The sequence below is a fragment of the Macrotis lagotis genome, chromosome 5 (assembly GCF_037893015.1).
Source record: "Macrotis lagotis isolate mMagLag1 chromosome 5, bilby.v1.9.chrom.fasta, whole genome shotgun sequence".
Taxonomy (NCBI): Eukaryota; Metazoa; Chordata; class Mammalia; order Peramelemorphia; family Peramelidae; genus Macrotis; species Macrotis lagotis.
The window spans coordinates 216,763,764-216,778,622 of NC_133662.1; the positions used below are offsets into that span (position 1 = coordinate 216,763,764).

Here is a 14,859-nt window from a genome sequence, read left to right on the forward strand (position 1 = left end):
TGGTACCTGGGGTATAGGAGATGCTTGAGAAATGCTTGTGAATTCTGTCTACTACATCTCTCACACATACATGGCGTTCTTTATATTTTTATAGCCTCTGCCCACGTCGTGCTTTCCCCTGGACTAGGGAAATAGCTTCTTAATTGGTGTCTCTGTCTCCAGTCTCTTCCCCAGAGCTACCAAATTGATATTCCTGAGGAGTCGTGAGCTATCCTTGAACAATCATAAAATGGTGAATTTAGAGCTGGAAGGAACCTCAGAGGTCATCTAATACAGGCCTTTCATTTTAAAGATAAGAAAATTAATTTTCAAAGAAGGCTGACCCTCTTTCTCTCTTTCCCACCCTCCCCTTACAAACACTATCTAGTAAGACTATCTATAGTGACTATTGCCTCTAGGATTCTGCCTTCCTCCTGCCAGTTTTCCTGATCGTTCTCTTTATACACACTTTGTTGTAGTTCAAGACAGTGCACCTCTGGTCTCTAACTTTGTCTAAGTGGTCCCTGTCTGAGGTGCCTTCCTTTCCTCCCTCTTATCTACCTCAGACTAGACACTGCTCGCTGGAGGCCTTTTGTATTGACTTAGATGCTCTTTCTGTTATGTACCTTTCTTATACAGTCTCCTCCCCTTTTCTACTGAAAAATCTTGGAGGGCAGATACTGTTTCCTTTTTGTACTTGTTTCCTTTAGGACCTAACACATTGTCTTGCTGGTACTACTTTTTTTTTTTTTCAATTAAAGTTTTATTTTTCCAATTATGTGCAAAGGTAGGTTTTTTTTTTAACATTCATCCATTTGCAGATTTATGAGTTCCACATTTTCTACCACCCTTCATTTCCTCCCCTTCTTCATGGTGGCAAGCAGTCTGGTAAAAGTTGTACAAGCGCAATTGTGATTAACATATTTCCATATTGGGCATGTTGTGAAAGAGAAATTAGAACTAAGGGAAAACAACCATGAGAAAGGAAGGAAAAACATAAAAGAAGTTTTAAATAAGTGAACCTAGTGTGCTTTGCTTTGCATTTAGACTCCACAGTTTTTTCTCTGGATGTGGATGGCATAGCAGGCCTCATAGAATTGTCCTTGATCTCTGAACTGCTGAGAGGAGCTGCATCCTTCACAGTTGATCATCACACTATGTTGTCAATATGTGCAATGTTCTCTTGGTTTTTTCATACTACTTTGAAGATAATAGCTTTCTTGAATTGAACTTAATCTTGTTAAAATTCATCATTTCCCCTGCTTAATACTTGCTTGACACACTGATGATAACTTCAATCAATGTTTGTGAAAGAAAGGAAAGAAAGAAGGAAAGAGAGAGAAAGAGAAAGAAAACAGGGTCAAAGAGATAAAGGATCACAACAAAAAGAGTAACATGGTACTATTGCTCTGGGTATGTAAGACTCACAACCCCCAGCTTGAGACATACTTTAGAAGATTCTGTCTATGGTCAGGCCCTGACTTGGTGGGAGGTATGCCTGGAAGTAGAAAGAATGGCATGCTATTAAAGCTCATTTTTAGAAACTTCTTGTGGAGAACCCAAACTGAGATCCATACTTAGTCCTTAAATGGATATAATATCCCAGAATATTGAAATAAAGTTACTTTTTTTAAAAAAAAGATTATGTAGATAACTATTTTTCATGAATGTGTGAGGCTGAATATAGCTACATATCTATTACACACACACACACACACACACACACACACACACACATATACATCTTAATATATATATATACCTTAGACTAGGGCAGTGCATTCAGGCAACAAGTTTGTGAGATAGAATTATAAACTCAGTTCTTTAAGACAAATCATGAACCCTTTCCATGGCATCCTTAACAATCAGTTATACAGTCTCTACTTAAAGACATTAGTGACAGATAATCCATTATCCTAAGCTAAACCACACCATTTTTAGACAGTTCTAATTGTTATTAAATATCTCCTTATGTTGAGTCAAAGTCTGTATTTTTTTCATTCACTGATTTTAATTTTGTTCCTTAGACTCAAGCAGTATGTCTTAATCTTTCATCTCTATGACCATTCCCATATATTTGAATTCAGTGATCATATTAAACCCCGCCCCCCGTCTTCTCTTCTCCACCCTAAAAATGCTACTCCCAGTTCCTTGAACCAGTCTCATACAGTGTTGAATTCCTTCACCTTCCTAGTTGCTATCCTCTGGACATCCTCCAGTTTCTCAGTGAACTGGCCGGATGAGTTATTTCAGATGCTCAACTAGAGTAGAAATTCCACTTATTGTACCTCCTTCACTTTGGAGAGTTCTACTAACAAAGCTTTGCTTCACTTAGCTTTTCTTTTACATATTGCTGCTAACTTTCATCAAGTTCTAGTAATCTTTCCTGCACAACTCCCCATCTCCATCCCTCACCTGCATTCACAGCCTCAATCTTCATACTATTAGCATATTCTCCAAACCAGTCTTCTTCCTCCAGTCTGCTTTCCACCACTGGGTGCTAGGATCTTTGCTATGAACTTTACACATATCATCTCATTTGTGATTGTGACAGACCAGCACTCTCTGCTCTGCTCAACAATGCTTGGGAATTCCCCATGGCCTAGAGTGTAAAATTTAAATACCTTAACCTAGAACCTAAAATCCTCCATAATCTGCTTCCCTCAACCTTTCCAGCCTCATTTCTTACTCTTCTCCAGAACTCTATATTACATCCAAACTAGACTCACTGTTCTTGAATTTGATATCTACCTACTCCCCATGCTTAACGCATACTCTCCTCTTATCCTGTTTGCCAAGATCCTTCTCTTCTTTTTTTTTTTAAAATCATTATATTTATTTGCAAGCAAAACTCCTTTCTCCTTCCCAGACTCTCTTCTTTTGGTATTCTTCTCATTGAGAAAGTAAGAACATCAAAAATTCTGTTACCAAACATGTAAGCAAAACAAATTCCTACCTTGTTCATGTGCCCCCCAAACAATTTTCATCTGTACAGAGTTCATGATCATCTCTCTATCAGGAGGTGGAGGTGGCATGTTTCATCATGAAACCTCTAGAAAAATGGTTTTTTATTGTTTCAATTGGCATTCCTAAGTGATTCAGAGTTGTTTGTCTTTATAATGTGATTGCTATTATTATGAATTGTTCTCCTATTTCTGATCACTTCTGTTGGTTGAATATGTTTTCCCAGGTTTCTCCGAAGTTCATCCCCTTCATCTTTTTTCTTACATAATAATAGTATTCTGTCACATTCATTTAACATAACTTGTTCAGCCATTCCCACTTATACCCTGTGTCTACTTTTTGGGGTATAGACCTCATAATGATATTTCTGAATCAATTTTGTACGTCTTAATAACTATTAGAGAAGTGTTCAGATTGGTTTCCAGGATGACTGGACAAGTTCATAGCTTCACCAGTCATGCATCATGGTACCTGTTTTTCCATTGATCTTCCAGCATTTATTGGTTTCATTTTTTCCCCTCAGTTTTGTCAAGGTGTAAAGCGGAACTTCAGAGTTGTTTTAATTTGTATTTCTCTAATAATTAGTGATTTTAGAGTATTTATCTTGGTCTTCTTTCAAGGGTTAACTTAGATACCACCTCCTCTAGGAAACCCTTCCTGAATCTTTCCCCTCCCTTAAATTTCTCAATTTTCCTTACTGTTTTTCACATTTTACAGCCCTAACCTCCACCCTACAGTATGTAAGCTCCTTGTAAATGTTGTTTTGTTTTTGTTTTTTCTTAAATTCAATTTATTTATTTTTTTTAGTTTGTTTTTTTTTCAAGGCAGTGGGGTTAAGTGGCTTGCCCAAGGCCACACAGTTAAGTAATTATTAAGTGTCTGAGGCTCGATTTGAACTCAGGTACTCCTGACTCCAGGGCCAGTACTCTATCCACTGTGCCACCTAGCTGCCCCTGTTTTTGTTTTTTTATCCCTACCACCTTGCAAATAAATACTTATCCATATGGACAGTCCTCCTTCTTCCTGGATGCTGTTCTATAAGATCATATTTCTTGACTGCCATGCCAGACTTTTTAGCTTCTATCCTCCAAACTCCAAAATCCATTTCACCACATGGACTAGTCATCTAGCCACTTTTTTTTTTTAGTTCTGCCTTTTTAAAAATTGAAGTCCTATGACTTTTCATTTATTTCGATTAGATTTCACTTCTTAGGCACAATCTATTGTTATAGTTTCTTATATTTTTGGACCATTATTCTGCCATTCAAAATATTAACTACCACTAAGTATTTGATAAGAAATGTTGATTAGGGGGCAGCTAGGTGGCATCGTGGTTAGAATACTGGCCCTGGAGTCAGGAGTACCTGAGTTCAAATTCTGCCTCAGACACTTAATAATTACCTAGCTGTGTGGCCTTGGGCAAGCCACTTAACCCCATTGCCTTGTAAAAACCTTTAAAAAAAAAAGAAAGAAATGTTGATTAGAGCAGGACCAAGGACAGAGGCCTTTGAGATTGACATCAATTGATTTATTACCATTCTCTGAGGCTAATTTTTCATCTCTTTCCAAGTACATCTAACTATACTATCCCACAAAGAGCCCACATTGTATCAGACTTTGTCATATCATGCTTGTATCCAGAACTGCTGAGTCTGCAGCATTCCAGATCAAGTAGTCAAGAAAGGGACATCATAGCAAAGAATCCTAGTTAAGCAAAACAAATTTACACTGTGGTCATATCCAAGAATGTAGGTCTTCCTCCACCTTAACTCCAGCAGTTCTCTGTTAGTAAATAGATAGCATTCTCCATCCTAAATCCTCTGGAGATGTGGTTGATCATTAATTGTTTTGATCATAGGTTATCTTCCAAATTTTTCTTTTTTAGTGCTAGTAATATTGTATTAATTGCTCTCCTAGTTTTGCCCACTTCATTTTGCATCAGGGTTTACTTTCTAGGATTCTCTGACAATAATCTCTTTGATATTCATAAAACAGGTAACATTTTATTGCATGCACATACTATAATTTGTTCAACCATTGCTTTTTTGATGGGAACTCTCTAAATTTCCATGTCTTTTCCTTCTTTAAATGGACCTTTTCAGGATCAGGGAGTGTTTTGCTTATGATTATTTTTTTCCTAGAATTATACTCCCTCTCACCCAACATCTTCTTTGACTTTTTTTCTATTGTATTTGGTATGTTTCAACACTTAACTCTTAAATTCTGTGTTCAACCTTCCCTTGTCTGCTACAGATGAAAAATGAAGTTTGCCTAATGCCAGCTTCCCCATACTCCTTCCATATATGTGTGTACTTTTCTTGTCACACAGGAGGAAAAAGTAAGCAAGTTTCAACTCCCTTTTTCTAACATTCTACACAAGTATATGCCTTTTAAACTTCCTTTTATTTCCCCTTATAACTTCCTAACAAGAGAACCAATCACCTTCTCCCAGATTCTCTGTTTTTCTTATTTATCTCACTTCATACCCTTTGAAGACATTAAGATCTTTCCTCCATTCGAATGGTAACATGATATCATCAGAATGCTAGGTACCTCAGTGACCATAGACTTGGGGTATCCTGATGTAATCTCTGCCTGGAGCACAGGAGTTGCTGAATTGTTCCCAGTGGAGTTGCTGAATTGTTGTGACATATAAAAAGTAAGAAATAATTTCTGGGTAATTATCAGTGATTCTGTAACCTTGGAAGAGTGGGTGTTCCTGAGGGTAGAAATCAATTCTGATTGGTTAATAAGTAATGAAAGAGTAAAAATTAAAATAAGAAATGGGCTTATTGTAATGGGGGTCTGGAAAAGGTGACTGATCACACTGGACAAAGCATGATCTATACCTATACCTGTGTCACCCCCATCTAGGGTAATCTGGACAAAAAGGGAATCTACTTCCACTCAGATGTGTCTGACTAAAACACAATGGGCAGGAATCCACTAATTCATCTAGACTAGAATTTCTTTACTTTTTAATCAGGTCTGAGTTTTTCTGTTGAGTAAGTTTCACTTAAGATTTCATTTCCTTAATCAGTCCTTCACTTCAAAGTCTGAATAGCCTACAGGGCTTGATTTCTGAATGAGGAAATATGAGGGAAAACCTTAGTCCTAATTCAATAATTAATTTAAGAAAGAAATAATCATTACTCTCACTGTCTTCCTTCTAGAGTGGAACCTTCCGCTAGAATCTTGCGGGCTACAGGACTCCATGCTGGAAGGCTTCCAACTTTGTTTTCCTGAGCAGAGTCCCTGGCTTTTCTGAAAAGTCTTACTTTCTATTGCTTATGAGTTTCCATCTAACTTTTTGCATAGTCTGGGGAAGAATAAGTTACTAGCCAAAGTTGCTTATTGATTTTTTTCATCATTCCATATCATATCTTTTTTGGAAGTTGCTAAGGGTATGGGAGCTCTTCAATTACCCATCTTAGCCAGAAGTCTCCTACCTTACCTCTTTAATCTGTTACTGTCATTTCATTCATTCCACAAAGAAGGAGAAATTACCTCTATTTTTACCAAATATTTAAAACAAAGATAATCATGGAACTTAATGAACACTAAAAAGGAAGATTATGACAGCTACCAGAGGAGCCTCATCCTTAACCAGAGAGAAGGACCCTTATCTTTTTTCTTCATTTTTCAAATTCTACTTGCTGTGTCTTTTTTCCCATCCCCCAACTCCTGGAACATTTCCTCTTTGCATATTATATGACCCAAAATTCTAATTCTCGGTCATTCATATATCTAGGGCTGGAAAAAATGGCAAAATGACCATGTACTTTTCTTTCATTACATCGCTGCCTTAAAATGACCATGTACTTTTCTTTCATCACATTGCTGCCTTCTCTGAAGCCTAGTACTACTCCCCTTTATCTTGAGGCCAAGTTGAAATCCTGCCTTTGAAACTTTTGACTTTGTGTCCTAGAACACATCTCTTAAATGCTAAGAACCTCAGGCATCGCCTTAGGTCTTCTCTACTAAAATGTAGATGGTTTGCAGTTTTATCAGTGGAGGCATTCCTCATACCAGGATTTCCACACACAAAAATTTAGCCTTTCTTACTGGACCTTAGCACTTTTGTTTTCCTCTTCAATTACCTGTCTTCTCTTATATCTCTTCTACTGGTCTTTTTAAAATATGAAATTGTGAGTGAAATTATGATCAGTTTATTCTTTGTAAATAACTTAACTTTGTAAATAACTTAACTTTTCTCCTTGCATTCTCGTCTGGAAAGCCCTTGAGTCATCTTCTGTTGGAGTATCTCAGGATGTAGGATCCTACCAGTGTAATTTCTGAACTCTTAAAAACTACTCTATGAGTAGCAGGCTGGGATGTTCACTTCCTTTTCTGTCCTTACTGTATTAACCACACATCAGACACTGGGGATGATAGCAAGGCAAAGACTAGCCCCTTCCTGCTAGAAGATTACATGTTCATACATAAAACTGTGACCAGTTAAGAGAAGTGGCTATTTCTTAGCCAAGTCAGACAAATTTTGATAGCAGTTATGTCTTCTTTTTCCTTTTGAGATTATTTTTAGCTCATTAGTGATGTATATTATTTTAGATTGACTTTTAAGTTTATACCTGAAATTTAAGTTCCAGTTTATAGGCTAACAGGATTAAATAATTTTCAAAAATTTACTTGTTTTAGTATAATTTGTTATGAAAATGGGAAAAAAATATAAAATTCAGCACTTCATATTTGAAAATAAATAATTGGGAGGTAGCTGGTGACTCATTAGCAACAGTCAAAATTGAGAAGTTGAGAGTGGGCTTTTTTGAGGGGATGTTTTTTGGGGTTTTTTTCCTTAAATAAAAATTTTCCATACCCTAATTTAGCAGTCTCAAAAGTTCCCTTGTAGCTGTGGTATTTTTCTTCCTGAGAACATCACAGAATCATGGTCATTCAAACAAAAGTACATTTGTCTGGTTCCTTGTTTATTAATTTTTATTTAAATTTTAAAGTTTTTAATGGCAATAATTATCTTAAAATAAGACTGGTTTTTAAAAAACCAATTTCTGCTTGGCTAAAACTTTATTATAAAAGGGAAGATGATTTTGCAGGTATTCCAGTTAGTCAATTAAACATTTATTAAACACCTACATGTATTAGATTCATCACTTGGGCATACAAAAAAAATAGGAGCTTGTAATCTAAGGGTGAAAACAACAAACAAATCTATATAGAGGATAAATAGAAAATAATTAACAGAATTATATAGAAAAATCTAACATAGATGACTTTTTCATGGAGTTTAGTCTCAAAGGATTGAAGAAAAATAGGATGATAGCTGGCATGAAAGGATAGTGTTTCACCTTGTTCTCTTTCTGTTTAGAGGTCTGGTTGATATCTTATTTCTTGTCAGTATCAAAACTATAATTTTCCCAACAAATTAGAAATAATGAAATTCAATATTTATCAGATGTGCCAAATTTTGTTTGGTATGGTTATGTGGACAATAAAATTATTTGAACCATGCTGGCAGCCTTTTTAAAAATAGCCCATTTTCCTTGAATTTGAACCAAAACCACAAGAGCTTACATTTCCCATTTAGGAGCTTTTGTTTTAAACTATAAGGCTTTGCCAGTTATTGGATTTAGTACCAGGCCAAGAATGTCATTGCTGTCCTGAAAATTCTATTTTATACCTTTACCATTTTTCATTTATATTTAAACAGGGCATAAATATTAATGTAGAGCTAAAATATGTTCATATTAGAGTCAAATACGTGGTATTCTGTAAAGGTACAAAAACCCATACTTTTTTTTAGGTGGGTTTTTTTTTTTTGCAAGGCAAATGGGGTTAAGTGGCTTACCCAAGGCCACACAGCTAGGTAATTATTAAGTGTCTGTGGCTGGATTTGAACCCAGGTACTCCTGACTCCAGGGCCGGTGCTTTATCCACTTCGCCACCTAGCTGCCCCCTAAAAACCCATACTTTTGAAATTAAATTCTTAGTTTTGTTTTGTATAAAGGGAGAGGAACTACAAAATTACCATGCCAGCCAGGTAATTCTTGAATTTACACTGAGGTCCTTTAAGAAGTGTGTTTCTTAACCAGTTAAAACTATTAAGCGGTGGACTAGAGAAGTAGTGTGTATCTCCTCTTTTTCAAAGGCTTCCAGCAAAGACTGAGGGGCTACTAGTCAGCTGTGTTATAGAAGGAAACTTGTGAAGGTATGCATTTGCCTCCAAGATTCTTCCCAACACAGAATTTTGGTGATACCCCTTATGTTATATTTCTTTCCTTTTTTCTTCATACACATACTGAGACCAAATGAGGTCACTTTAAGATGTTGAAACTTCTGTTGTTGAAACTTCTATCTACATAGTACACAGATAACAAGTGAGACTGTTGCTGTCTCTGTCCTCCAGCAAAGATTATGATTCTTTCTGGCTTAAGGCGGTGCTGGTTTATGACTAAGTGACCCTGGAGATTATAACAAATCTACTTCTTCCTTTCTTAAAAGTAAAAATGAAACAGCTTTGATAGTCTTATGATCCGAGTTAGTTGTTTATAAATTTGGAACTCTGGCAAATTATATTTCATTCATATGTAATTGAAAAAGATATTAGAACTGGAAGAGACTTTGGAATTTATAACCTACCACCCTCGTTTTACAGATAAGGAAAATGAGGCACCAAAGGGTTGGGTGACTTGCCCAGGTTAGTAACAGAGCCTGAATGTCTACCCAGATTTCTCAATTGCTAGTCATTGACTGCCACCTTCCAGGTAAAGGTGTTAATAGAAGATAGAATAATAACTCGCATTATATGCTGCTTGGCTTTTTATAATGCACTTTCCTCACAACAACCCTCAGAGCTAAGTTCTGTGGTGGGCATTAATATCTTTGTTAAAAATTAAACCAGGAAAATTTGTTACTTGCCTAAAATCACAGGTTCCAACATAGATTTTTTTCCCAAGTTCAGCCCTATTTGATAATGATCGGTTCATGTAGAAATCTGTGATTACCAAATATGTTCCTGCTGTCTTAGGACTTATATAACCAGTACTTATATAGCCAGTGAACATGTAGTGAATATTCCATAAAATCCAATCTGAAGTATAAGACCCAGCCCCTTCCCTCTTAGAATTTATATTGTTGTATAAAAGTTAGATAATGGTGGCTTCAGGTCTGATTCTATGTTTTAATGTGTTCAATGTACATTGCTTCCAGTCCTTTCCATTTGTGGTTTTTAATCACACAAAAATCAATTAAAAACTCCTCATGATTCCCTTAGGAGATAGCATGGTGCCCTGTACTCCCACCCCAGTTCTGTCCAGCTGCTGAATCTCAGTGTCCTCAATTAAACAGAATTAATTTTTAAAATCTCAAGTTTACAGTTAAGAAACTCAGAGGGGCTTTAGTGACTTGTCTAAGACCACACAACTGACAGCAGCAGAGCAAACATTTGATTTCCAGTTTCATTATTGGAATTCCCAATTTGGTGGAGTCTGCACCTATAGTAAAACTTCTCACAATACACTATATTATTTAGTATAGTCTCATAACAGAATAAGGTTCTGCATCTCTTACATAATCTATGTAGAAGTGATGCTTAATTCACACATATTTACCTAATGTCGAGTCATATTAAGGAGTCAGTGAATCTTTTATGAACCTCTTAAAGGCTCAAAATGCATGTTTGTGGATTACTGAAGGATATATGAACAAGTAAGGTTGTTTAAAGCAAACTATTATGAGAAAGCTAATTAAGAATCTAAAAAAGAAGAGTTTAGGAGGAAACAGACAAGTTACAATTTTACCACCTAAAGGAAACTATTTTACTTAAAGAAGGTCCTTCACAGAATGTATTGCAGTCTGTGTGTAGTTTGTGGGAAATTAACCTTGTCAAATTATTGAATGTCTGCCATATAAGAGTACATTCCAAGAGGTGTAAAATAGTGAAGGGATATGAACTGATTAAGTAAAATAAAAGGTATTGTCATAGAAAATTACTTGAAAGCATAAGCATTGTATATTTATTTATGCCCATGATTAAAGTCTTTGTTACTATGTCCAGTTTTATAATGCAATATTTGGCAGCTGCCCAAAGTTCATAGGTAGACAAGTTTGAAAAAATGGCTAAAGAGGTGGCCCTTGTTCTTACCAAGGTCAAGCCTTCCACATGCATCCTTGATCATATCCCTCCTATTTTCTCCAACAGGATGATCCCTTTATTATCAATCTTTCCTCATCTCCTGAGTCTTTTTCTACTGCCTACGAATATGCCTAAGCTTCCCCTCCCCCATTTTTTTAAAGTTTTTTTTGCAAGGCAAATGGGGTTAAGTGGCTTGCCCAAGGCCACACAGCTAGGTAATTATTAAGTGTCTGAGGCCACATTTGAACTCAGGTACTCCTGATTCCAGAGCTGGTGCTCTATCCACTGCATCACCTAGCCGCCCCCCTCCCCCATTCTTTAAAAACCCTCATTGGAGCCTAGCATCCCTCCTCATAATTGTCCTATATATCTCCCGCACTTTTTGGCTAACCTCCTTGAACAAGCTGTCTATACTCAGTGTCTTCATTTCCTCTCCTCTCTCTTTCTCTCTTCTAACCCCTCTGTAATCTGACCACCACATTCTACTGAGACTGTTCTCTCCAAAGTAACAATCTCTTAATTGCCAAATTTAAAAAACCCTTTCTCAATTCTTATCCTTGACCTCTCTGAATCCATTGACTTTTTCCTGAATACTCTTTCCTCTAAGTTTCCATTACAATGCCCTCTCTTCATTTTCCTCCAGCCTGGTTGAATGTTCTTACTTAGTCTCCTTTGCTTGATAGTCATCTGTATCATACCCACTACCTTTGAGAGTTCCCAAGGCTCTATTCTGGGACCTCTTCTCATTTCTCTTCACAATCACTCACTTAACAGTCTCTTCTGTTCCCATTGGCTCCTTTTCTCTACAAATGATTCCTAGATGAATATATCCAGCCCTGGTCTGTCCCCAGCTCCAGGCCTGAATCATTAATTGAATGATGTTTTACTGATCATTTATTGGACATTTCAAAATTGGACATTTTCAAAAATGTAGGCATCGCAAACTCTGAATGGACACAACTGAGTTCATTGTCTTTCTCCAAACTTGTCTTACTAGTCCCCCAGTCTCACACCCTCAGGATCATCTCAACTCCTCATTCCTCCCCAGCTAGCCAATCAGCTACCAGATCTTGTCATTCCTTCCTTAACACCATCATTTCTTGTCTTTACTCTCACAGACATCATCGTGATTCAGGTCCTCATTATCTCTCTCTCTCTCTCTCTCTCTCTCTCTCTTTAGGTTTTTTCAAGGCAAATGGGGTTAAGTGGCTTGCCCAAGGCCACACAGCTAGGTAATTATTAAGTGTCTGAGACAGGATTTGAACCCAGGTTCTCCTGACTCCAAGGCCGGATGCTTTATCCACTAAGCCACCTAGCCACCCCCCTCATTACCTCTTAATCTGGATTTATAACCTCACGAATGATCTTCTTTCCTAAGTCTTTCCCAGTGATCTAATGATCCACAAGCTGTCAAAATGATTTGCCAAAGTGTATGTCTGACTGTTTCACTTCGCTCTCAACAAACTTCTGTGGCTCCTTTACTCAGAGACCAAATTTAAAGTCCTTTGTTTTAGCATTTACAATCCTTCACACCCCCATCTCCTTATATTCTGCTGCCTTCCAATCACTGTATGATCTAGCCTTCCTGACCTACCTGCTCAGCTTCTTGCACGCAGCACTCCATCTCCAATCTCCAAGTATTTGTATTTGCTGTGCCCATGCTTGGGATACTTTCCTTCCTCTTCTGTAGCTCTTAGATCACAGCTTCATTGGAGAGTCAGCTCCATCACCCGTTCTTGCAGGAGGCTTTTCCCTTTCTCCTTCCCCTTGCCTTCCATCTTCCTTGTATGTATCAGTCATGAACTTATTTGGGTACATTTTATCTTCATTAAAATATAGGCTTCTTCAGGACAGGGATTGTTTTTTTGTTTTGTTTTGTTTTGGGTTGGGGTTTTTTACCTAACACTTAGTACAATGTCTTACACATAGTAGGAGTTTAGAAAATGCTTTGTTGATTGTTTGTTTGAAAATAAATGTATTCTTTGTTTTTGTTAGGGTATTTGACTCCAATTATTATCTATGCCTCACTTTCCATCTCTAGCGTTAGTTTCATCATATTCAGATACTGCTTAAAATTAAGAGACAGTTATCTAAGCTTAAAAATCACTTTTAGAAAGAGGTTTTCCCATTAGTACCTACCCAGACTTTCTAAGATATGTATCTGTGTATCTTTTAGGGAAGGAAAACAAATTTTAATTATCATTATAAGCAGTTTTTGGATTCATGAAGAAAGTACATTTTCATTTCTATTATTGTATAGTCTTTGATTAAAATCAGAAGCCATTCATTGCTACTTCCAAACTAAATGAACAATCCCCCCCCAAAGCATTTTATGTCATCATTGTTGTTCTTTTAGTTTTTTAGGATGCTGTTGATTATCCTAATTGTTGTCTTTATTTCAGGCATTCAGGATGAATCTGGAAAAACTCAGCAAGCCCGAGCTCCTGACCCTTTTCAGCATTCTAGAAGGCGAGCTAGAAGCAAGGGATCTTGTCATTGAAGCTTTAAAGGTATGATCTGAACAGCTAAGGGAAGGGCTGCTCCAGTGCTAGTGATCTACTCAACCCAAATGTTGGTATGCTAAAGAGCCCCCTATTTTCTGAAATTCTACCTTTCTTTAAAACTTTGATCCCTACTAAAGAGGCCTCTTGAGTCTGCTATTATTCATTTTTATCCTCTCAGTGGGCTTTAGATATTTTCTGAGCCCATGTTTTAATAATAGTAAATGATTTCCCAAGAGCAGTAAATCAAGGTAAATAAGATGGAGATGTTAAAGACAAAAACTTTTTTCTTTGTGTTCTGCCTAGTTCTACCAGTAGTCTTTACTGGGGGAAGGGGAAGAGCATTATTAAGCACCTACTATGTGTCAGACAGTATGCTATTTTATCAATATTTATCACATTTGATTCTCACAACCACCCTGGGAGATGGGGGCTATTATTCCCATTTTATGGTTAAGGAAACTGAGGCAGACAGAAGTGAAGTGTATTGCCCAAAGATACACAGCTGGTCCAGCTTTATCTATTGTGTCTCTAGTCCCTCAAGGTTTATCTTCTTAAGTAGTAGAGACACTGGCTATTGAGTCTAAGGACTTAGGTCTGAACCACATATTTGCTATTATCATCATATAAGGAGGAATTTAGTTCACTTCAACACATGGGAAAAAGAGTTGGGAATGTAATCTGAGGCCTGCTGAACTTGGATTCCAGATTCCCCTCCTCGTGTGGCTTTCATCTTGAGGAGAGAATATCATAGACTTAGGGATCCCTCAAGAAGGGATCTCCTGGGTCACTTGCCCAGGGTTACTAGGCGTAAGTGGCAGAGCTAGCATTTGAATTTGGGGCCTCTGACTCAAAATCTGGCATTCCCTTCCAAGTCTAAATTGTGTGAAACTTGTAATGACTTAAATCTTTAAGTTATTATTAAAAGCTTTATGAAAATTGAGTTGTCACAATGCTGCAATTATTTTTAATGTAACCAAAATTCTTTTATATTCTTATTAAGTGAAAAGTGTATTTCTATCTGTCTTTCACATATATTCACTTCACTCAGCTTTCAAAGATTCTTTATAGTAACACAAATTGTTTGCTCTCTTGCCTAAGTAGGAAACACTGGCCACTCAATATAGGACCCTTCCTAAAAGAGCACTGATTCTTTTCCTTAAAAGAATGCTTTAGGATTAAGGGTTGCAGTTTAGTATGACTGTGTAATCCTTTCCTGGATTACTCTAAAATTACAAGCCTGATAAAAATAAAACCCACTTCTATACTTCTGTATTCTGATATTTTAGGAGTGAGTTGTTCATCCAT

At 36.9% G+C, this 14,859-nt stretch overlaps 1 protein-coding gene across 2 annotated transcripts in view; it reads left to right on the forward strand.

Annotated features, from left to right (window-relative positions):
- The window catches only part of CTTNBP2NL (CTTNBP2 N-terminal like), a 75,339-nt gene that overhangs the window by 12,524 nt on the left and 47,956 nt on the right, over positions 1-14,859 (forward strand). For both annotated transcript variants that reach the window (XM_074188440.1, XM_074188441.1), the window contains exon 2: positions 13,453-13,560. In XM_074188440.1, coding sequence (XP_074044541.1) covers positions 13,462-13,560 — 99 coding nt within the window. In that variant the 5' untranslated portion in view covers positions 13,453-13,461. The remainder of the gene's footprint in view (positions 1-13,452; positions 13,561-14,859) is intronic.